Source organism: Argentina silus, assembly GCF_951799395.1.
Source record: "Argentina silus genome assembly, chromosome: 20".
Lineage (NCBI taxonomy): Eukaryota > Metazoa > Chordata > Actinopteri > Argentiniformes > Argentinidae > Argentina > Argentina silus.
In genome coordinates this window covers 10713084-10737605 of record NC_139674.1, presented here as the reverse complement: position 1 = coordinate 10737605, position 24522 = coordinate 10713084, and the positions used below count along the sequence as shown (strand labels likewise).

General features: G+C 45.0%; 1 protein-coding gene across 1 annotated transcript; it reads right to left on the bottom strand.

The window, feature by feature from the left end:
• Positions 1-1812: 1812 nt before the first annotated feature.
• On the bottom strand, positions 1813-23013 carry hgfa (hepatocyte growth factor a; the record flags this gene model as incomplete). Its single annotated transcript, XM_083692113.1, has 17 exons — positions 1813-3638; positions 3868-4010; positions 4262-4371; positions 4645-4782; positions 6032-6106; positions 6406-6556; positions 8045-8187; positions 9485-9578; positions 10458-10591; positions 10898-11063; positions 13414-13532; positions 14166-14286; positions 15008-15150; positions 18894-19008; positions 19637-19749; positions 20104-20254; positions 22950-23013. The coding sequence occupies 17 exons, from the start codon at positions 23011-23013 to the stop codon at positions 3453-3455; spliced, it is 2166 nt and encodes a 721-aa protein (XP_083548239.1). The 3' UTR covers positions 1813-3452.
• Positions 23014-24522: the final 1509 nt, after the last annotated feature.

Below are 24522 nucleotides of genomic sequence, written 5' to 3'. Positions count from 1 at the left end.
CTAATATTTTATCTGTCATTGCAGCGAAAAGCATGGTTCTAATATGAGTGCCATAAATCATTGTGTTAGATTGTAAGGTCATAAGACCTTTTCATGAAAGCTTTGCACCATGTTCCAAATTCCTTTTACAACGCTTTCCCACCAAGATTTTCCATTGGACTTCCCAACAAGAGAATCCTTCAAAATCGGTTTCAAAACGTCTAAACCTGACCTGATGTCTGTCAGGCCGGCGTCAGTTTTCATGACAGCAAAAGCACGGAGGAAGGGAGATATTTCAAATTCTGTTACCATGAGGTGGAAAAGCCTTGGGTTGATTTATGACAGGCCATAGCGGGTAAGGCAGAGGTCAAGGCAACAAAGTGACGATGGTCAAGATGACAAGGCGGCCATTCTGTAATTGGCACCAAGGAACCTCAGGAACAGGGCCATGGCCTGATTAGCCACCTCAAACTTGATAGGATGGACAGAGAGTAGAGTCAATACAAGTATTTCCATGGTGAGAGGTTTGAACTCAAACTGGAATTTGAACATTAAATACGTATGTTGAATTATTCTGAGCGCCCATGCTTTTCAGAGGGGATGTGCTACCCTGGATCCCATGAACACATATACACACACACACACACACACACACACACACACACACACACACACACACACACACACACACACACACACACACACACAGTACAGTATGAAAACAGGGGAACAGTGTAATTTACATAATTTTAATATTAAAATGTGAATATGACAAAGGCTATACCATTTTTCTAAAACAAATGGTACATATCGAAGAATGAACCCATAAAAATAGCAGCCATTATAATGTTTACAGTATACAAGTTTATAAACAGAGTGACCGGATATAAGTACAAAAATATTGTAAATAAGTGGCAAATAGTATTTTACACACAGTTTTTTACATACTATTTACATAACAGTAAAATACAATTACAGCAACCTCCCTAAAAACATAGTCTACAAAAGAGAAGTCATTTCAAGGTATTTCTCGGGACAAACACTGAAAAGGCGGAGGGCCAAATCCTAATTTGAAATACTTGCGCGTAACTCTGACTTGGGAAAATAAAGTTATTGAATTTAAGTGCTCCTCAAAGAGTAATAACTGACAACATAGGATGTTCGGGAACATTTAAGATCCCTGGTTTTACTGCTATGACATTCTCATGTCACTTAACTTTCTGTATCCCTCAAGGCAAAATGACCGTGAAATGGGGATACGGAACGTTTCAAATTATAAGCCAGAGCCTGAACCCCCCTTTTAGCAATATGTACCCCTTCGTCAACTTGGATCTCTGGCGCCTTCTCACTGGGCCAAATTGAAAAGAATAAATACACTACATACGAACTGCTAATCCGTTTAAATATAAAATATAACCAGACGGGAGAGGAAGCTGATGTTTCTGAGTTAGGCAAAAATATTCCAGATCTATAAGACCTATAAAATAATACAGAGTGCCAGAAACACACTCAATAAATCCACAGTTATGTACAAAAAAAGTCGCTCCACACGAAACTCCTACTGACCACACACAGCCCTCCAGGGGCCATATTTTCCCTCCAGAGTCATAAGCCATGTAATGTTTGGCTAACTGTTGGAGAACAGTTGGCCCACTGCTAGCCTGTAACCCTCACCATCAAAGTAACTGTTACTATTAGCTAGGGAACAGTTAACCTACTGCAGGGGTGCACAACATACGATCCGTGAGGCAAATTTGGCCCGCAATCTGAATTCTTGGGGCCCACAGGTGTCTTGGTAAAAATGTTTTTAGTTTTTTTAGGGGTGAAAAAATGTTATTAAATCTACATTTTATTGACTAAAACCTGATAAAAAACTGGAAGAAAACTGTTTTGTATTGAAAGATTAATGTGGTAGATTGTGCCATTGTGGTTCACACAATCTCCCATATGGCATGAGTGTCTAGACACACACATGTACAGCTCCTCCTCTGGCTGGCTCGATCGGGGTGATCAGAGTCAGGCTGGGGGATGTTAAATCATACTGGACTGTTCCTACTTTATGTCATGTTTATCTATCTATCTATCTATCTATCTATCTATCTATAGTGTCTTCATCTAGCCCTTTAAAAATGCAATGAAAGCTAGGCAGAGGCAAAGAGCATTGACAATTCCTAGGTCTTGAAGAAATGTTTGATATTTGAGAAACCATGCTGCAATGCCTTCTAGCAAGTGAACATCATTGCTACCAGGTGAAAATAAAGAGGCCCTATGCAATGCCAATATATAGTATGTGTACCATTTGTCAGCCCCTTAAGTCATGTCAATATCTGAAACCGGCCCCCTTGACAAATACGTTGTGCACCCCTGACCTACTGCGAGTGGGTAACACCAGGCCCACACTAGCATGAGCGCCATTTTTAAATATCCACATAAAAAAAACGATCAGGACAGGTGAGCGAAATCACGAAATGACAGATGAATGCATGAGATTTCCAAAGGCTTGCTCGGCGCAGTTCGTCTCAAACAGAAACAGTTCCTACATTAGCGCTGCCGCTAATTATTCTTGCAACGCTCGTGCACGCTACGTGGGTCATGTGGGGCTGGTGTTACTCTCACCATCAAAGTAACTGTTACCAGGAACAGCTAGCCTACTGCTATTGACCTAGCCATGCTAACCACGACTGCTGTTGGCTGAAGAACAGTGCTGACAGTGAGGAACCCTCACCCCTTTAGCAATGCCTGTATTAGTGAACTTATAGCCTTTCCATTGCAGAATTCCAAATCCACCCCCTAGCCCCTACCCCCTTGGCACTCTTGACAGCACCTTTCTAATCTCCTCAGATCTAAGGGGTAGTTTAGGTCTTGATGTGGGATTCATAATACGTATCCTCAATGTGACCTTAAACCTGCGGGACATTCCAACTACTGTCTGGATTCCCCCCCGCATGGCTGTGGTTTTGGTTCTGACCATATTCAAGTATTTACCAGGAGACAATACTGAGTCATCAATACCATTCCTATTGTCTTGTGGGACGAAATGAGAGAGTTCTCATCCTTCGTATGGCTTAAGAGTTTCAAAATATTCAACTCATAATAAAAAAAAACGGTCCATGTGCCAGAAACTGATATTTTAAAAATAAACGGAATTAAACTAACTAACAACCTGCATTTGTTGATTTGCATACACTGTAACAACTGTTCACATCCTCGTCTTCCTCTCCCTGACATGTCCTTGTATGACAGCCTCTGACCGTTCCAAAACAATGACCCTACTCTTGGTCTTTCCCTTGGGGGAGATGTCCAGCCACAAAATCCCCCAAATGGCCGCTTCCCGTAAAGTCAGTTTCTTCATTCTTATATCTCCCAACGGTCTTGTATACATCCCTGTTGGAGAGATCCATTCTCTGGCCTGTGGCCACCCCTCCTCCTGCAGGCTGTCGTACAGTCCTGTATCTAGAGTTGGTTGTGTTCTTTTAGTAGTCATTCCTCTCCAAGATGGAGTAATGCCTGTAGACTTTGTGAATCCACTCAGAGTAGAAGGCCACATTGACAAAGATGGCGGGTCGCCTGGCGAGGGCACAGCCCCGTCCATGTATGCTCACGCCAACGATGACTTTACGCTCTTGCTCCTGACACACCAATGGGCCACCGTAGTCTCTCTGTGAAGGATAAACCAATTACAGATCAGTACGGTGGTGAACATACAGCCAATCAAATGGCATTCAGATGCAAAATGGTTTGTTTACTTAGCTTAGCATTAGCATTGCATTAGCATCGGTGGGTGCAAAGCAATGTGAGCGATAGGGTCCCTTTTAGCATGCTCCACATTACATGCTTATTTTTAGGTATGGTAAGCCAAATATTTTCAAGGAATGTTAACTAACTCACCTCACACACTCCCTGGTCTTTGCTGCCTCCAGCACACACTTTGCTTTCAGTGATGGGCAGGCTACCATCGTGGAGTTCTGAACACCTGTCGTTACTGACCATGGGCAGACTCACAGCTTTCAGTGCCCCCTCATATCCTGTACCTGGACAGGATGTGATGTAAAAGGGGCAGTTAGTGACAGATGCCGCATATTGTTTTACAGTTGCACAATATCTATCAAATCAATGACATGCTTTTCCTTATGGCATCAGGGTAAAACCCCTCTCTTCCTACCCTGTTATTGATCTCTTAATCAAATATCCACCTCACAGTTTACAATGCAGGAGCAGGACAAATCAGTTGACAAAGGGGGGTGTTATTAGGACCATGCATAAAGATATGCTAGGGCTGTACCTTTGGTTTCCCCCCAGCCGAACATGCGACAGTTGGTACCTTCTTTGACACTACAGCCTGTCACTGGGAGCAGGATGGTGAAGGCGTGCTGCTCGGTCAGAGGGGCAGGACTAAGGATGGAAACACATACACAGAGTGAGGAAACACACACACACACACACACACACACACACACACACACACACACACACACACACAATGTCAATTGAACGTTTGAATAAATAAATGACTAAATGAATGAATGAATGAATGCTGTACTTAGTAGAACAATTTGAGCAGATCAGATATGAATGAACATACAGATGAATGAATGAATGAATGAATGAATGAATGAATGAATGAATGAATGAATGAATGAATGAATAAACAAGTGCACTGCTTACTGGGCCAGTTTGAGCAGCGCCAGGTTGGAGCCCTCCGGGCCACAGACCACATGAGCGATGCGGAGTCTCGGGTGGAGGGCGGAGGAGTTAAGGTGGAGGAGCCCCACCTGCACACTGTACTCACTCAGGTCGGGAACACTGTGGACCACATCAACCACAGTCAGACACAACGTTATAGACCACACAGTGACCACAGTAAGCATGAACTGAAACACTGAGCACAGCAAACATTTGACTGTGAGAAAAGACCACAGTCTTGCTAGAGTTTCAACACAGGCCAGTGAGGAGGTTAAGCAGACATCACATGTCATTGACCACAGATTGACCACAAATTGACCACTGTCAGCGTGGACTACGATCATTGGTGAACACACATTGTAATCAGTCACAACAACACACCAAACCCATATGGAATACTACTGATATCAATGACCACAGACTTGATGAAGCAATATCCAACAATGTTGGCATCAGGAAACCTAGATTAGCTCAAAATAATATCAAACAGAAATGATTGGAATGATTAAGGCTTTTCCAAAGTCTAAATGGGTTTAACTGTTGGGAGGAAGCCGGGTCTTACGTATCTGATTTGACAGTAGTATGATGCAGTCTGACTTCTGCACGAAAGCCATAACGATATCAATGAAACGAAAAAAAGCTTTCACTTCAGGGTCTCTCAACCGTTAAGTGTAAAATTAAAGTCAGATGGGACAGCGTAGCGTGCGGGAGCGTTACATAATTACCATGCATATCTTTTATGTAGTTGAGTTCAAAATTGAAAATAATTACTTTAATGTGTAGTGATTTCATCTTCCCCTTATTGTTGTGGAAAGCACTTTCAATAAAGTGTGATTTGATTGGATCTGTTCAAACTGGGTCAACGTGATCAGGTAAAGCCCATTTGGACGCCTGGAGCATGGCTAAACATACAGATTCAGGGAGGTTTTCATTCAAACGGCTATTGCAGATCTGGACATATATCACTGATGCTGACACGGTGAGCTCCAGAAGCTAAACAGATCTGTTGGGGCTAATGTGTACAGGGCCGTAGCTCAGCCCTGGGGCTGGGTGGCTGTCACTCCCCACTATCATAAACAGGATATGGGCTGCATCTTCACTTATAACAAGATTAGCAGAGAGAGAGAGAGAGAGAGAGAGAGAGAGAGAGAGAGAGAGACGGGAGGGCACAAATCAAAGAGAGGAGGAGAAGGAGAGAGAGAACTAGAAAAAATATGGAGTGTTCAAGGTTTGACAGAGAGGGAGAGGGATGAAGGGAGAAAGTAGAGGAAGAGGGAGAAGCAGAGGGAAAGTGTTCCTTGATGACGAAGAGGGAATGAAAGAGGGAAAAAAACAAAACTGAGAGAGGGATGGATGGGGGAATGATTACCAGGAGGAGAAGCACTGCTGGTCGGTCAGCACCCAGTCTTCTCGAATCAGAGAGCCACCACACCAGTGAGTATTTCTGGGAACAGAAGGAATGTTCATGTAGTTAGACCACCACAGACAACACACACACACACACACACACACACACAAACATTCTGTAAAAAAAAAGTGACATTGAAAAAAAGAAAAAAGTGACATTGCCTAATCCCAAACTGACCTTTGAACCCTGGAGAGGGTCTGTGAGGACTGGATAGGTGTAAACTTGTTTGCTTTATCACATACTGTGTCTGGCATAGTTGAGATGGGGTGCACGTACAGCACTCCAGGTCTTAAAGTCAATGTACATTAGGTCTCCAACTATGTGATGGGCCTTACCCTTTTTGGATGCTAACTACCCAGCTGCCATCCTTAACCAAGTGAATCTGGGCACCTCCGACAATCCTGGTGGTTTTGTGCACAAAGCAGGATGGCTTCAACACGCTGCCTTGGGGTAACGATATGAAGGCTGGGTTAGATACTGTTATACCTCACATATCATCATGTTCCTCAGTAAGAAACGACAGGTATGTTCTGCGCAGGTTGAAAAGTATTTAAGAGAGAGTAAGGAGAGATATACAGAGATATTATGCATATCATGCATTAACTTAAATGATACAAAGACACTGCAACAAGGCATTTGTTTTACTCATTGTTTGAGAAAGATGGCAATAGACAGAGATAAAAAGTGGAAGAAAAAGGGATAGGGAAACGAAAGACACTCACTCCTTGGGCTGGCAGTGTCTGGGGATGATTTACCTGGAACAAAACAAAACAAAACAGTTCATCACAGATGTCACAAAGACAGGAGATGACAATTCACGTTAACCAGCGCAACTTCACCATTCATAGCATGCAACCTCATTCCCCGCCCTCCAAAACTAGTCAGCAGCCCCTGCCATTTCAACCCATACAATCTTATCTTTGCATCTGCATTGCTACTGGGGGCCATATTGGTCAGAACCCACAGTGAATACATCTGCCAAAAAATGGAGGACATGTTTGTTGTGTCCATACCTTTATACATTAATTATATTGTATTGCATTCTTTAATTCATTATTACATTGAATTACTGTATAATGCATTTGTGTGGTTTTACCTGCTGTAATTGCATCCTAGAGGGCGCTCTCTAACATACAGAATGTATACATCTATATGTGTGCATTGTGGTTGTTGAGATGTACAGTATGGCTACTAAAGCACCTGTTCCCCTGTTCCTCTGCTTCTGTGTCTGATTGCTAGTTCTTTCTAAACTAGCTTCAGCTACACAACACTGTTTTACAGTATGGAGATTATAGCCCGGCCACTCAAAAGAGCCTCATCAATGCAGGCCTATTAAATCCAGCCAAAGAAAATGTTGTGACAACAACAACAATCACTGAACTGAACTATATGGATTCATATAGCTCAAATAAATAAATCAAACAGTTTGCATCTGTTTAGAGTTAGAGTGTGTCGCGTTCTGAGCAAGTTGGACAAAACCATGATTGACTTATTACATGTCACGCTGAGAGGGAATAAATAGCACATGTCAGCAAACATTTGATATTCCCTCATACAAATACTTGGTTAGTAATTCATGTCAAATTTTATAGTACATTAAGGTTAGGGGAAATTGGGATTTTCAGATATCTTATAAAGCATGTTTCACAGCAGATTTACAAACATCGTAAATTATAATGATAGAAATGTTGCCAATGTGTTATAAATGTGTAAATGTGTAATAGTCATGTCACCAGCATGTCATAAACAAACGCCGAGCTTAGTGTTGCACATTGAGACCATTTGGCCTCTACCTACTGCACCACACAACAATACTACAACTTGATGGTACGTAACTCCAAAGAATAATAGTTTTCACCGGTTATAACTCACCATAACTTGGGAATGTTGAGAGTTTGGTGGACATAGGCTAAATGCAGGATGTGAAGATGACTGAAATAAGAAGATGGATATAAGCCAGGATTTGTCAAAGACACTTACAGCGCTTTAGTTTGCAGTAGTCCCAGGGAATGGAGGGGTCAGTGGTGTAACACCAGGGGCCGTGCTTGTCCCTGTCCGGATTCCTGCATAGGTTCCTCTCCAGCCCCTCAATGGATAATGCAGAGTGAGGGTCTCCACTGTAAAACACACACAAGCACGCAAGACAATACGTTGTCACAATGGCCCCGCTTCTGCACAAACACATGCACACACCGATACACTGAGTCAGACATACACACACGCTGAAGAACACACACACACGCTGAAGAACACACACAAGAACACACACAAGAACACACACACACACACACACACACACACACACACAGAAAAGACAGCAGACGGCATCACTTTGACTCAGCTGTTCCTATAGGGCAGTGAATCTTCAGAGTTAGCTATGCAGAGCCCTTACAAGGAAGCACAGCGTTTTTTGAAGAGTGCTCTGGGGAATATGAAAGTATGCACTCGCAGCATTCACCACGGTTCAGACCAGCAGGAGCCAGCGCCTCCAAGGACCCATTCGGTGGTGCTCCAAAAACTGTGAACTCAAATCTACTCTTACTAAACATGTAACATGTTACAGTACAATAAGACTTATTGCTCAATTGAGTTGCTCAATTGATGTTGTCCATAGGCTTATAATTCAACGAATTCACACTCACAGACAGTTTTATTATAACCACAATCTAATTGGGAACATGTTTAGGAAGGATCAAATTCAAACACGGCCATCAGTCATGAAGGACAGACAGCCTCAGAAAACAAATGTGAAGAATGGGGCAACGATTCATCAGGGGGTGCAGATAATGTTGCTACCCCCGCCAATGTTAAACAAGCTGTAACTTTCAGCAGTTTCTAGGCCAACCCTTTGACCTTGAGTGAGGCAGACTCGCTGACTGCGGGCCACATGAGGGAGCTGATTGGCTTTGATCTGCTCTGCCGAGAAAGCACTTCCTGGGGTCAGGGGTCGGCTCTGGAACATGTCCATCTGTCGGTGCCATTTTGGCTTTTAAAATTCCTTTAAATTAAGTCATGCCAACAGCCCTACTTTCAGCATGGAGCAACAGGCCACAGAGTAGGCGCCCTTCCTCCAGGGTGGTTCTCCCTGGAAGCACTGCAGGGCTTCCTCTCCTGTCAACTAGACAAATAATAATAGGGCCGGGCACTGACCCGGGTGGGATCCCTGATTTCCTCTCGCTGTTTGTTTTCACGGCTTAGCTTTATTCATTTGCAATGGATTTTCACAAAGCGATGGGAACTAAATTGTCAACAAACATCGACAACCCATCGACTGAGCTGTAAACCGTTTCGAGTTTTTGGAAGCTATGTTTACATAACACCCATAGTTTTGTGTGAGAATATGCAGCATGTGGAGTTTCGCTATATGATGTGGGGGTGACATCTGTGTGTGGAGGGTTGATGAGGATTCTGTACCTGTTAGTATGATTTGCCCAGAGTCCACAGGGAATGCCCGATCTGGTCTTGGACAAACTGCCTCTGTAATTCACCCCATTATCTTCGTAACAGTCTGTGACAGAGAGAAAAAGAGGGGGAGAAACACATAAATCCCCACTTTGAGTCGTCCCAAGCGGTCCCTTTATCTAGCAGTAACAAAAGAAGTTATTGAGTTGTGCATGTTCTCACACTCCATACACATGCCGTCTGAGAGAAGCACAGAGGGAGAGAACCATAGCCGGTTTATTTTAAGGCAGCGAATTTCATTCCAATATCGATGCCGTCATTAAATAAACGCGTTTCAAAGTGGGCTGTATTTGCGGTTTGGATCAAGTCGACGTCAAGGGCCACTCTGTAATTGGTGGTTCCCAAAAGTAATAGAAAGCTGGGGGGAGGGTTGGGGGGGGGGTTGGGGGGGAGGGTTGGGGGGGAGGGTTGGGGGGGGGGGTTTCAGGCCCAATGTGTCTGTTGTTAACCAGAACCAAAACCAGAGAGAAGTTCCTTTAGTGACAAAGGGAGTTGTTATAGTGGGAGAAATGTGTGGTCTTTTGAAATGCAAAGCAGAAAAACATATGAGACAGAATACATTCCAGACCAGGTTGAATGCTGGATAGAGACTTGGCCAAACAGAGAGGTCCTATCCACTGAGTTAGATCACCATACCAGTTCTACACAGTTGGCAGAGATTACGTGCTGTACTTGAACAGGCTTACGCTTGTCAGGTTGGGCGATTACTTGCATCGCATCAACACGACAAGTTATGACGGACATCTGCAGCTGCAAGTCATTTGTAGCAGTTTATACAATTAGTTGTAGTTCAGACAAAGTATGTAGGAAGACAATCTTACAGCTGACAGGTATTTTGGGTCAATTTGCAAATATCAGTCATATGCACCAGATTGTACCACGTACATAGTAAGTACGACAGCATTGAAGCAGACTTGCGTCTCACCTTCTGGGTCAGTGCTCTCTGTCTCACACCTGGGGATGTTGGTGCAGAAGGCTAGTCTCTGGTTGGGGTCTGTAGTGAAGCACCATGGGATCTCTGCACCATCAGGGTTGCGGCAGTAATTCTCTCTAAGGTCTCTGTGATAAAAGCACTCAAATTACACACAGAGAAACGTCTGCAGGCCGACACACACACACACACACACACACACGACACACACGACACACACGACACACACACACACACACACACATACACACACACACACACACACACACACAAGCTTTCTGAGCAGACCTAGCCATTTTAAATAAAACTGGGCCACCACTGCTATTAATCATGTTGAAAGAAATTCCCATGTTGGCAATGAAGAGTGGAAAAAAAATGTATTCTGTTCTGAAAGAGATTCTGAAAGACAGGGCCTGGGTGGCATTGTCACTCACTTGCACTTGTAGTTCTGGGGGCTGTAGGAGTGGTTGTGGGGGAACTGGGAGTCCCAACGTTGGCAGGTGACCCCTGTCGGGGTGACACTCACTGTACCGCGGTAACTCTGGCCCTGGCTCTGGAAACAGGACGTTGCCGCATCAACATCAGTGTCGTTAACTGGGTCTGAAATGGGGGGTGGGCAAGATGGATAGAATAAAATAGAGAAAGAGAGAGGGGATATGGATATCATGAGGAGACGGGGAAAGAGGAGTGGAAAGCAGGGATGGGAGAAATGAAGCAAAGACAGAAGGAGGGAGGGGGAGGGAGGCAAAAGAGGTAGACAGATTAATCCCAAAGAGAATTTGTTATGTTTAGCCTAAAGACACATGATCAAAAACAGTAGCTCCCCCCCCCAGCTGAGATAGTACGGTCCAGCTCTCTGTGTATCCAAAACAATGATGTCCCACATTCCTGCATGCAGGAAATGATAGAACAGCAGACCAATGATGTAAAAGGATTGTAGGTTACATAGCATTGGGTATACCTGAGAGAGAGAAGTGTTACTGTGGGATAGTATATGCCAAGTATCCAAAATATTATAAAAGTTAACCAGTTTGTGTAGCAGGTATCTTGAAATAACGTTACTTTTTAAAGCATGTGGTTCTGGGGATCAGAGTTGACAAAAAAAACGCTTTTCAACCTGGAAATTATAATTACAATCTCCTGAGTAAACTGCAATGACTTGGAATTAATCTGACCCTTTCTTGGAATTCCTTCTGTTTAATACCACCCACCTCACCCAATTTACCGTACTGTGTGTGTGTGTGTGTGTGTGTGTGCATGGCCTCTGCACCTATGTATGTGACCATACGGGGTGAGTTACAAGACCAAACCCTGATGGATGACCCCAGCCCTGCCAAGCCTAACACTGCCTCCAGCACACTACGTTGGCCCCCTTTAGCCTCTACACAAACTATTCCAAACATGTTAGCTGGAATTCCTCTTTTCCCACTGTACAGTACACACGGACCGATTTCACACTCTCCAGATAAGTGTTTCTACAGCCTTTGATAGATGAGATGGATATGGAGGGAAAGGGGAATGTTTCGAGAGAGAAAAAGAGGAGGATGAGGGGAAACACGAGAGGGATGTTTTTTCTTGATGTAATGCATGCCGGTGGTATCTGTCTGTCTTCAGGTCAGTGTTTTAGTGTTTTTATCTTCAGGGTAGGCATTATAAAATACATCTGGACAAATTGTTTTTCCCTCCCTTCTTGTAAATCACGATGCACATGCGGACAGCGTTTGAGCCCAAGGTCAATTTTCGACATCCCTTTCGATGAAAAAGAGGAAACTTTTCAAAATGCCTTTTATCCACTTCCCCCCTCCTCCTCCTCCTCCTCCTCCTGCTTTCTCTCACTCTCCCCCCCCCCCCGTCTCTCAAATCTTTTTCTGTGGTGCCAGAGGTTTTGTGGACGACACTTCCCACAAGAACGCTGACAGTATGCTTTAAGTTTCAACATATATGGTGTTACTTTATGAAAGTGTGTTCTGTGATTGATAAAGATGGAACATGTCTGCGTGTGTCGGTAGCAGTTTCAGCTGTTCATGTCGTTGAGTGGTCATATCGTTGAGTGGTCTCAATAAAGAGCTTTTCTCCCTCCCTTGTTCAAACACAACCTACTTGTCGCAGAAGGAGGTAAATAAATTGCAGCTGAGAATGATATTAAATGCTAAACAGCGTAAACAAAGGGTGTCTGTGTGTCTTTCTAGGGGGCTCCCCAACTCCAAAACCTCTGTCTCAATCCACCCCACCCCACACATCCCAAACAATGCCACCATCTAAGCACCCCAGAACAACTGCTTGCCCCCCGCCTCCCCTCCTTCTGAGGACTCCACCACAAGCTCAGCAGGGTCCACTCTCTGATCTGGCAGCGGAGTCCCCTGGCCTATCACACTCCTGCTATAGTATGAGGACAGATTGGAAACTTAGGATCAGAGGTGTTATAAGCCAAATGTGTGTGTGTGTGTGTGTGTGTGTGTGTGTGTGTGTGTGTGTGTGTGTGTGTGTGTGTGTGTGTGTGTGTGTGTGTGTGTGTGTGGTAAAGGGAATGGGGGATGTGTATGAGCGAATGGTAGAAAGCTTGGTTTGGACAGGGCCCCTCTCTTACACTGTTGAGATGTGACGGCGCATAAATGAGGATTAGGAGTGTGTGTGTGTGTGTGTGTGTGTGTGTGTGTGTGTGCGTGTGCGTGTGCGTGTGTGTGTGTGTGTGTGTGTGTGTGTGTGTGTGCGTGTGCGTGTGCGTGTGCGTGTGCGTGAGTGTGTGTGTGTGTGTGTGTGCGTGTGCGTGTGCGTGTGCGTGTGTGTGTGTGTGAGTGTGTATGCTACCTGACAACAACAACAACAACAACACAACACTAAACAGCGACTACATAGCAAATGCACAGTCGTCCGTCTTCTTTCCCTAAGCTGACATTCTTAGGCAGTGTCACGGGTACTTGGAAGAGAGGAGAGCTCTGAGTGGACTCACCACACACACTGATGTTGCAGTACTCCCAAGGTACCTTAGGATCCGTGGTGTAACACCACGGACGTAGGCGGTTGTCTGGGTTACGACAGTAGTTGTCGTTAAGACCTTTATCTGGGTATCTGGGAGAAAAGAGAGAGGGAGAGTGAGAGCGGAGGTGGGAGGGAAAAGAGGGTGATAGAGTGAGAGTGAGAACAAGAACAAGAGAGGGTGGAGAGAGAGAGAGAGGGAGGGTTATGACAAATACACAGAGATTAAGAATTGGACCAAACATTTGGTGAGGTACAGTATCTCCCTCTCTCGTGTATTAGGGTTGAGAGAGTTTGTGCAGCTGTGATGGGTGTGTGCACGAGGTATGTCTGTGGGAAGAGTCAGTGTGTGTGTGTGTGTGTGTGTGTGTGTGTGTGTGTGTGTGTGTGTGTGTGTGTGTGTGTGTGTGCGTGTGCGTGTGCGTGTGCGTGTGTGCACATGTGTGTGTGTGTGTGTCTGCAGACGAATAATGTGATGTACTGTATATAACACTGAGGATTGGGATAAGTAATTTCCTCTTCACATAGTCACCAAGCTCTCATCCAAAAATGACTTATAGTACACTCATTGCAATTGCAAAAAAAACAAAATGCACTGTCACAGCCATTATTCAAGCATTACAAGCAAAACACTTAAAAGTGATTCATATCCTATTTCTGACATATATTAGCATGTAAGCATAACATCTACGAGGCAGCGAAAGCAGCAGGGGAGTCTTTACTCACTTCGAGGGCAGGTACGGGTGCCTGTGAGGCTTGGACGAGTCCCATCTCTGACACTCCCTGCCGCTCTCTGTGTGGTCCATCGGCCCTTTGTAGTCCTCCCCGTTGCACCTCATACACTCCACTGCAAACGTTAAAACAACTTCAGAACAACCTTCTCACAACAGTGCAACACATAAACAAGAGAAAAGGGGACGGGTCAGGGTTACTGGGAGTGCAGCAGGTAACTTAAGATGATGGTCAACTATTTCATCAAGCAACATTGGACATGTTCCGCCCTAGGAACCCTATTACATCAAAACAGCAATCAGGTTTTCCAGCCAAGACAGATATAAATGATTTCTTATGCTGCAAAAGAACACAAGAGGCTTGTTGTTATCTGGACTTTAATCAGCTTGTTTAATTAGCTTGTTGTTACAGGACTGTAATCGAGCCACTGACCGAGGCGTTTTACAAGCTGAATTGGGCTGAACACGGTACGAACACACCCACAGCCTGGCCAGGATGACACAGCAATTAAATATGTTTCAGTATGACTTGAAGTGGGGGAGTAGAGCTTGGTATGGTATGGTTAGGAACTGTTCCCGTATAGCTTGGTACTGCTACACATTTAGCTTTCTACAGCAATGGGCATGAACAAATTGTAACCTTTCTGTACTGTTATGACTGGTATGACTAGTAATATTACTTGTACTATATTACTCGTGTCTGTGTGTGTGTGTGTGTATGTCTGTGTGTGTGTGTGTGTGTGTGTGTGTGTGTGTGTGTGTGTGTCTGTGTGTGTGTGTGTATGTCTGTGTGTGTGTGTGTGTGTGTGTGTGTGTGTGTGTGTGTGTGTGTCTTACCCTCTGAGCACTGGGGAAGGCCACACTCCTGGTGTCTCACGTCAGGGTCTGTAGTAAAGCACCAGGGACCGCTACTCTCATTCTTAGGGTTACGGCAGAAGTTCCCACTCAGGTCCTTCTTCCCCAATCGCGCTGGCTGGAAACTGAGAGAGATTTGGTCGAAAAAAACAATATTATTAGAGAAATAGTATTTGAAGATTGGTACAGTATGTTGTCATTTCTGTCTCTTTGTTTCGGTTGTCGACATGTCAATACTGCAAATCGACAAAACGTGAAACAAAGTCTTTTTTTAGTTAAGAAAGATGTACTATTCCTTTCGGTCTCATTGTGTTCTCAGTTTCTGTGGTATTCTAGCTCCCTGTCATAGCATGCACCATCAAGGCTTCCAGAACAATCTACAAGCCGGCCAGCTTTTGCTGCAGTAAAGCACTGGGTCTCATAACAGGGATTAGGGTATGAATCAGCAACAGCAGCTGAAGCACTTCACATTTTGGCCAACTTCATGCATTTGAACACAATCCCTTTCTTCTGTTTGATACATCAATGTGGAAGGGTTTTAAGAGACACACCTTTTCAGAGAAAAATGAAGGACCCGTATGGACTGTAACAATGGTGACCACACCACATAAATGAAATTAATCTTCTTGAGAGCTGGATGATAAAAAGCTGGCGAGTCAACACCCCAAATCCAACCCTACCACAGACCTTTCCCACCCAGGGAGAGAGAGAGAGAGGGGAAGGGATGGAAGGAGACAGAGAGAGAGTCAGAGAGAGCGAGAGAGAGAGAGAGAGAGAGAGAGAGAGCAAAAGAGAAAGATGACTAACGAGAGAGCTTAAACGCATTAAACAGATGATTGAGAAAGAGAAGAAGATGATGGACAAATAGAGTGAGAACCAGACAGGCCTTTCCATCAGCAGCTTGGCAACTCATCCCAGTGACAGGGGCTTTCTTGGGGGAGTCTGCTACACTTTACCCCCTGTGCCCTGCAGCCTCCATGGATTCCAGCTAATGCACAACATCACTCAATCCACTGCCAGAGGAAACCTCAGGGATCTCACTGGAGAACACGAGGGAGACTTTAGCCAAAGAACGGGGGGAAGTGGAGCTTTAGCAACTAGCCAGCACGCTACGAACAAAATCTTTCCATACGTCTTCCTCGGGAGCAAAGCCCCTGTAATACTCCTAGTTTACCTTCCAAACATGAGTCAAGACAGTGGCTGTCTTTCAATGTTCATATTAACATCGCAATACAGCCAATACATTGCTTCACTATGCTGTATCCCTGGGTGGATATGAGAAACAGTGAGTCCAACTTACTTATGGATATGTTCCATAATGGCTGAAAACTAAGTCACACTTCAGTTGACATGGTGACTAAGACATGGTCCTGACAGTGTCACGAAACTATGTCTTATGTCACATTTACGTCCATTTCTATGTCCTCGCGACCGCGTCAACATAAAGTGACACCCACAAGTGTATGAAATGTGATTTAAAAAAAAAAGAGGCTCAGGTCTTTGTCTTTAAGAAGCCTGCATCTGGTGAGCGTCCCTGGGCCCACGTGAGGAGTGGAGGTATGGAGGCATAATGATGTTGTGCTAACAGATGGTAGCCAGCTCTTCATCTCTCTGCCAAGGAGCGCTCCCCCTATGGTGTTCAGGCAGACACTGTACACATATGTACATATACACTCTCTCTCTCTCTCTCTGTCTCTCTCTCTGTCTCTCTGTCTCTCTCTGTCTCTGTCTCTGTCTCTCTCTCTCTCTCTCTCTCTGTCTCTCTCTCTGTCTCTCTCTGTCTCTGTCTCTGTGTCTCTCTGTCTCTGTCTCTCTCTGTCTCTGTCTCTGTGTCTCTCTGTCTCTGTCTCTCTCTCTCTGTCTCTGTCTCTCTCTCTGTCTCTGTCTCTCTCTCTGTCTCTGTCTCTCTGTCTCTCTCTCTCTCTCTCTCTCTCTCTCTCTCTCTCTCTCTCTCTCTCTATCTCTCTCTCTGTCTCTGTCTCTGTGTCTCTGTCTCTGTCTCTGTGTCTCTGTCTCTCTCTCTCTCTCTCTGTCTCTCTCTCTGTCTCTCTCTCTGTGTCTCTGTCTCTCTCTCTCTCTCTCTTTCTCTCTCTGTCTCTCTCTCTCTCTCTCTTTCTCTCTTTGTCTCTCTCTCTCTCTCTCTTTCTCTCTCTGTCTCTCTCTCTCTCTCTCTCTCTCTCTCTCTGTCTCTGTCTCTGTCTGTGTCTCTCTGTCTCTCTCTGTGTCTCTCTGTCTCTGTCTCTCTCTGTCTCTCTCTCTGTCTCTCTCTGTCTCTGTCTCTCTCTGTCTCTCTCTGTCTCTCTCTCTCTCCGGATGGGGAAAAAACACCAGCTTGCCTTTGGATTTAGCAACTGTAAACTGAACCAAGGAAAAGCAACAAGAACTTCCAAAATGCAACATTGCCAGGGGCGGGAGAAACCTGGACAAGGGATAAAATGCGGTTCACTATTAAATGTACCAAATGTTTGAAGTGAGTGCAACCTAGCATCAATTCAAATGCTGAAAGAACTCAAAGGGGCACCTGGGAGTGACTGCACTCTCAAAAGGGGAAACATACAACTTCGAAATGCATCATTCCTAGACCTCACTGCAAACCAAGGTGAAATGCCAAACCCAACTTTTAAATACACATCTGGGCATAATCCAACTCTGTTTCTTCTTTCATCAACAAGACTGGTTTATATGCTGATGACACCTTGCTTTTTCTACAAAATCCAAACACTTCATTGAAACTCTTAAACAAGTTTCGGTAACATGTCATGATTTCCAGCAGGACTCCTTACTTTATACAACAAATGCAACAGTCTTATTTCTCGAAGGAAACCTCCTAAAAAATCACCCCAGAGCTGCAGTGATCGGTCAAGCATAAAAATAATAGTTACACGAAACCCAAATGACGCACGGTTCATTATGTCTGTAATCCTCAAAACACTGGGACAGTCTCACGCTATTACCCACTGTGGCTCTCCCTCTCTGAGAACAGGGAACTCCAGGGAAGTCAGGCTGCTGTCAGGTTGGGTGGATGTTGCATCAGTACATTCTGTTAGTCGTCAGACAAAAGGCCTGAACTACATGTCAAACCAAGACAGGATATTCAGAGGCCTTGAGTGAAGAAAGGGGGTCTGGAAGTATGTGTAGGTGTGTAAGTATGTGTGTGTGTGTGTGTGTGTGTGTGTGTGTGTGTGTAGGCACGTACATGTGTACCGTACGCGTCTTATGTCTGTGTGTGTATGACTCATTCATGCAGACACGGTGTGTATGAATAATCCGCCGTCTGATCAAGGACGAGGGAGGAGGAGCGGGGGGGGGGTTTGGCGGCGGAGTCAAGGTGTCCTGGGGGAGGCGAGAGCAAGGCCCTGTGTTTTCATCTGGGTCTGAGGCTCGTATTTTCCTGTGTCTGTGGCTTTGTGAGCTCAGCTGGAGAGCAGACAGAACATGACTTCAGTTCATAAATCTTTGCACTCTCTCTCTCTCTCTTTCTCTTTCTCTCTCTGCCTTTTGTTTAGCTTTTTTTCTCTCTTACTCCTCCCCCCACTCAATGCTGTTAAAGCGTCTTGTAGCTAACGAGCGCCACTAACGAGATGTTGGCTCGGAACCATCTTCAGATATCCCCCGGTTCTGCCCTGTTTCCCCTGCGAGGCTTCCCTGCTGTACCTGTTGACCTGGCCTCTTTTCATTCGGACTAGTTACATTGGGTCAAGAGGTTTAAGTGTGTGTGTGTGTGTGTGGGGGGGGGGGGGGGGGGAGGGGGGATCCCTAATCAGGTAGGAATGCAAGCATACAGTCCACCACTATGACATAACCACACAGCCTGAAAACAAATCTGAATACAGCAAAGAAAAAGGAGTGGAAAGGAGAGAAAAGTTACTTGTGTTCGTGAGGGATGGAAGCACTCCAAGACTGGCAGGGGATGTTGGCCTTGGTCACAGACCTCCTTCCTTTGTAGCTCACCCCCGACCCGATGATACACTCCCTCACGTAATCTAGAAAAGGCAAAGAAGAAGCATGAATAAACATCAGACACCGCTCTTCTGATTCCTATGAGCATGATTCCCATAACTCCCTAAAAAGTTCGTTAAACGTTAGCGAGGACACGTAAGGAGAATTCTCGAACGCGACTCTCCGCGGTTTGACTTTAAACAACCCCGCGCCCCGACTGTAAACAAACGGTGCCTTGTTTACACTCCAGCGGATCCGCCGCATGTTTGTGTGCTCGTCTCTCGCCGGCCGGAGAGCTATGAAACGGCGAGTTTAAGAAAAGAAGGCGAGTGTTGTGTCAACAGTAACCCAAGAGCTTTAAACTATGGAGACTTCGGTTCCTCCGTCCCCCAAGAACCAACAAACAAGAAGTATGCTCCTCATAAACCTCTTCACCCCCCCCACCCCCCCGCCTCGCCCCGCCTCGCCTCATACCATTTAATCCAAGGGGAGAGGGGAAAAAGTGAGATGTAAAATGTGAAGTTTGAAGATTAAATGAATATCCTTGAAGTCAACAATCGAGAGTGGAAGTGGGTGGGGGGTGGGGGGGTGGGGGGGAAGGTCCCGGGTGTTAAATGTCATGTTGGAGTGGAAAAAAATACAGAGAAGTCAACAATCGTGTGTTCTGTTTACCTTTCTTCTCGTAAAGGTCGACGTTGACCTTGTGTTCCTTCTGTACGCCGTCGCTGAAGCGGTGAAAGGAAAGCAAGTGGCATTTCCTGTTATGGTGGTCAAAGTAGAATGCCCTGAGAGAGAGAGAGAGATAGAGAGAGAGAGAGAGAGAGAGAGACAGACAGACAGGAAAGAGTGCAGGGATGAGTGCAGGGCAAATACACGGAGCCAAAAACATGTAGGCTGTATGGAAGGAAAAAGTCACTTTGAGCTGCGCAGTACAGTGTGTGTGTAGAGACGAATGAGAGTGTGTGTGTCGAGAGGAATGAGAGTGCAGCTACTGCACATGTGTGTGTTATTTTGTGTGTATGTTTCCTTATTTGTTTGCTAGTGTGTGTGTGTGTGTGTGTGTGTGTGTGTGTGTGTGTGTGTGTGTGTGTGTGTATGTGTGTGTGTGTGTATGCGTGCGTGTGTGTGTCGCATCTCACCTGCAGGTAAAAGATTTCTTCTTCTTGCTGCACTTGCGGGCGCAGTGCTCTAGAGAGCGGTTGTTCCTGGCCACAGTGGGCTGAGGGCAGTCTGGGCACAGCAACCGTGTGGCCTCACTCTTCTGGTACTTCTGGAGGGTCTGCCTACACTCTGAGACAGGAGAGAGAATGAGAGAGAGTACACACACAGACGTACACACACACACACACACACACACACACACACACACACACACACACACACACACACACACACACACACACACACACACACACACACTTACTCTACCTACCTCTCTCATCTTTCTCTCTCTCTCTCAAAGTACATCATTATCTGTTCACTTCATTAAGCTTCCCAACCAATTTGCAATACCAGAAGTATCACATTCAAAAACCATTATACAGGACAAGAACATCATCCCTCAATGCTTCCATTTGTGACCGACCAGGATTCAAACCCAGGTGTCCTGCAGTGAAGACATGCGTCTTTAGGACATTAGTTAGGGGAACTGACGCATGTCTTCAAGGTCTTAGGCAAGGGCACTGATCATGGGAGAGTGCTTCCAAACCATCTCCGCTACACATCAGCGGAGGCCGGTGGAGGTAGAAAGGTAGAGGACGGGCTCATTGTCATGCATGGAACGGAATCTGGTGATTGATACCATTCCCTGTTCCGTGACATGCATTACAATGAGCCCGTCCTCCGATTTCTGCCTCCACCAGCCTCCACTGCTACACATGCACATGACTCCAACTGGGAGTAATCCACAAGAGAGAAAAGGTTCATTGACCTTCTCAATATCTCTCCACTCTGCAGCCTGACTCAACAAAAGGCCCTGGGATGCAAACCAGTGATGTAAGCGTCATCTCCCCCCCCTGTACTGTACCTCTATGCACTTAGAGGCCACTTGGCGGCCCTATGGGGGAACTCCCAATTTCAAAGGATACTGTCAGTGCTTTATGGAGTACTGTATGTTTAAATCCCAGCTCCACTGGTGGGGTAGGGATAGACGGTGTTACATTGACTACACATTGGCTACAGTAGACTGTTTCATATTTGGTTATTGCAGCCGTTTCTGTATACTTGGCAGCAAGTGGTAAAGATAAATCATTAAAGAACGTCATGTTGTTGACATTTAGAAATATGTCCATGACCCCAAATCAGACACAAGTCCTTATGCATGTACTTAGGGATTCACTGTGGGACCTTGTGTTGTCTAAAAAGGCTCCCCATGGTGGAAATTGTTTTAGAGAGGATACATTATTAATGTTTGGGTTGCATTCAACCACATCTGGCACTCATCACGCTGTTGTCTCAACATTGATCTCTCCCCAGGCCGCACAATTAGACTTCACTTAGACTCTTCCTCTCTTTGAACTCAGACGTCCCCGACTCCCGCTATCTCGGCGAGGTAATATTAGATTTAGGTGAATTTAGAAATGTAATAATATTAGAAAAGTACTGTGCTGTATTGTGTTTGAGTGATGGAAATGGACAAACATCGGCTTAGCATTAACATTAATCATTGCAACGTGGGTCCATTCCTTTTTGCAACGTGGAGAAGAACTGTATCCAATAAAACGCATCTCCTCTTAAAAGAGCAAAGGAGCAGGTTAAAGGTGCGTCTCGGTCAGGAATTTGCATACGCATTTAATCTGTTTCAGGGAACACTTGAAACTCGGCTAAAAACGTGAAACTCGGCTCATGCGGCCAGATGTCGTTCCCTCGCGCACAGCCTGTGCGCGCGTGCACGGATTCCACTATTCGGGCATGCGCACAGCATCACTGCGCTTGACCAGAGGATTGGCACGAATCTTGAAATTGAGGAATTTGGCGAACTTATTGGTAATTTGCCCTGTGCAGTCAGTGATATTTTTAAACGAGTTTCCAGGCTGCCTTGGAGCAACATTAACTACATACGTTGCGTAGGTAGCGGCATGACATCCATCCAGTAGCTATGCATTATCGTTCCACGGACTTAAAGAGCCTATTACTGAAATGGACATAACCTATATAAAATGTTAATGACAAAGCAGTAACATCACTAGCAGATGCACTTCAAAAACATCCCTTCAGCCAGTGCCAACATGTTTCAACCCACTAAAGTGTCCTGTGTGGGCTACCTTTACGCAGCTGGCTTTGTGCATTAGGCAATGGGAGAAGCAATATCCCACAATGACATGCATTTTACCAAAATCATTTATTAAAATGAATGATGCCATTTTCCTTATTCGAATTACCTTTCACTGTTTCGTGGACTGTTTCATGGGCATTACAAATATAGAAACAAGTATGTATGTCATATATTAGAAAGGATAAATAAATGACTAATGACAATTAAGTTTGACACATAATCAGTGAATAACAAACATCCCTTGACGACTATATCCTATAGGCTTGAACTCAAAGCTAATACCACATGCCCGGCTAAACTGCACAAGTGAAATCCACACCATTTAAATGACAAAACATTCTCATAATTCACGCCATTACTCTTAGCTGTGCTTATTTAGAGAAAGACAATGTTTAGCAACTACGATCCCCGCCGAAATGTCAAAATCTTCATTTCAGATCAGTGGCTAGATAACTTAAAATATGTTGTTATTGTCTGCATGTCTTGAATAATCTGGAGGTGCCAAGTAGCCTATGCGGTAATATAACTATTACGCTATAGCCTCAAAAGTGCAGTCTTATGATCTATGCGCAAAATGAAAAAGTACAGCTCATCCTTTAAAACAATAAGTGATGAATGAAAATGACCATATGCCGAGCGCACATTGATAACTCCAAGGCACGCAAAGCGCACAATCCCCTATCCAACATTCCGTTAGATCCCGCTGTTTACCTGAATTCACGGCGAGGACAATACACAGCAGCGCTTTGTAAATCCACATGACGTTTGCCTTCATGTTTGATGCTGGAGTGGGATAATCCGAGGTTTTGCGTTGGATTGATTGAGCGTCCTCTCAGCGTTGTACCTGCTTATATGGTCCCTTCTGTGATTAACAGGAAAACCCTCCACACAGCCAGCGATGCCCCCCTTTACTGGAAAGAAGCCCTCCTTGGTTCAACCCCCCTGTCCGCTTTATCACACCGTTTCCCCTCCCCCAGCTGCGGAACAATTAAAACAGCACTTTTACCGCACTCTTGTCCCTTCGACGGCCTCACACAAAGTGCGTTTGTCAATTTGTTTATGTAACCAGAGAGGGATGATGCCAAACCGGATACATGTCACTTCCCTCGAAATTGACTGATAGTCACTGCGACGATGATGCATTTTGGTGTCATACAAGACATTTGAATAGTACACAGACCACGGTTCCGTTCTAATTGGTTTTAATGTGTCGACTGGTGTGTCGATGATAAGACATTTAAATATGTTTTAGAACTACCCTTTCTCCCTCCTCGACCCATGTCTGAGTTTTGGCTAAGCAGCAGACACAGATGGGACGATTTGCACATGCATGAAGGAAACGTTATTCAGAGGAGTGATTGCGGCCCCAAAGGGCCTGTGCTCCAAGTGCTGCCAAAATGCGCAAAACCCGGTTTGCACCAAAAAGCGCATGGGGATTAAGACGTTCCGCTGACTTCCTTATAAAACGTTTTGGCATACAGTGTAACCTCCATGATGCCTTAACATGCATTTGGTGTCATGGCAGTCTCAGGTTATTAAGTTGTCCATAAGTAGACCTAATGCACTGTGGAAGACGGTCACTGTTTAAGCTGCATTGCCTGGTGTCACAGGTGTAAATAAATATAAGGGCGCATTTCAAATGTGAGAGAAGTCTGGATAATATTGCAGTCAGTGAAATGTTAGGGATGCCATGACAAGACACAACTGTGTCCAAAAGTCAATTTCATGACAACTCAATGTGGGGAAATATTTAGCCTACCCCATACACATTCTTTGCTTGGCCTACTTTCAAATCACATAATGTGTGTTAACCATCTGAAATTATAGAATAGACAGAAATAATGAAGATAGAAAAAATGGGAGGGCAGGAATGTTGGAAACTGGCCGCCTTGGAATCATATTTCTCTTCTGGGTCAGCAATAAAATACAATGCCAGCTTTTCTAGTCAAATGGCCACATCATGACGAAGTACAAACACCTGATAGATCTCTGTTTATCTGCTTAGCCTACTCAAGGCATCCCATCGGGAGCGCTTTTTGGGGACAGTGACAGCCCCATTCGTGTCAGTGCGTCAGTGCGCTTGCTCTTGGTGTGGCGAGCAAGCAGGAGGGGGTGCACACAGATGGAAGCAATCCCATTTAGGTACCAGCGTGCAGGGGCTTTTTTGTTTAACTAAGTGTTCCTGAGTTTTGGACACGAACCCCGTGGAGGGCGCGATCGTTATTTGACAGGAAATCCACACTTCGGCCGTTAACGGGCGGCGGCTAGAGCTCTCTAGAGAGAG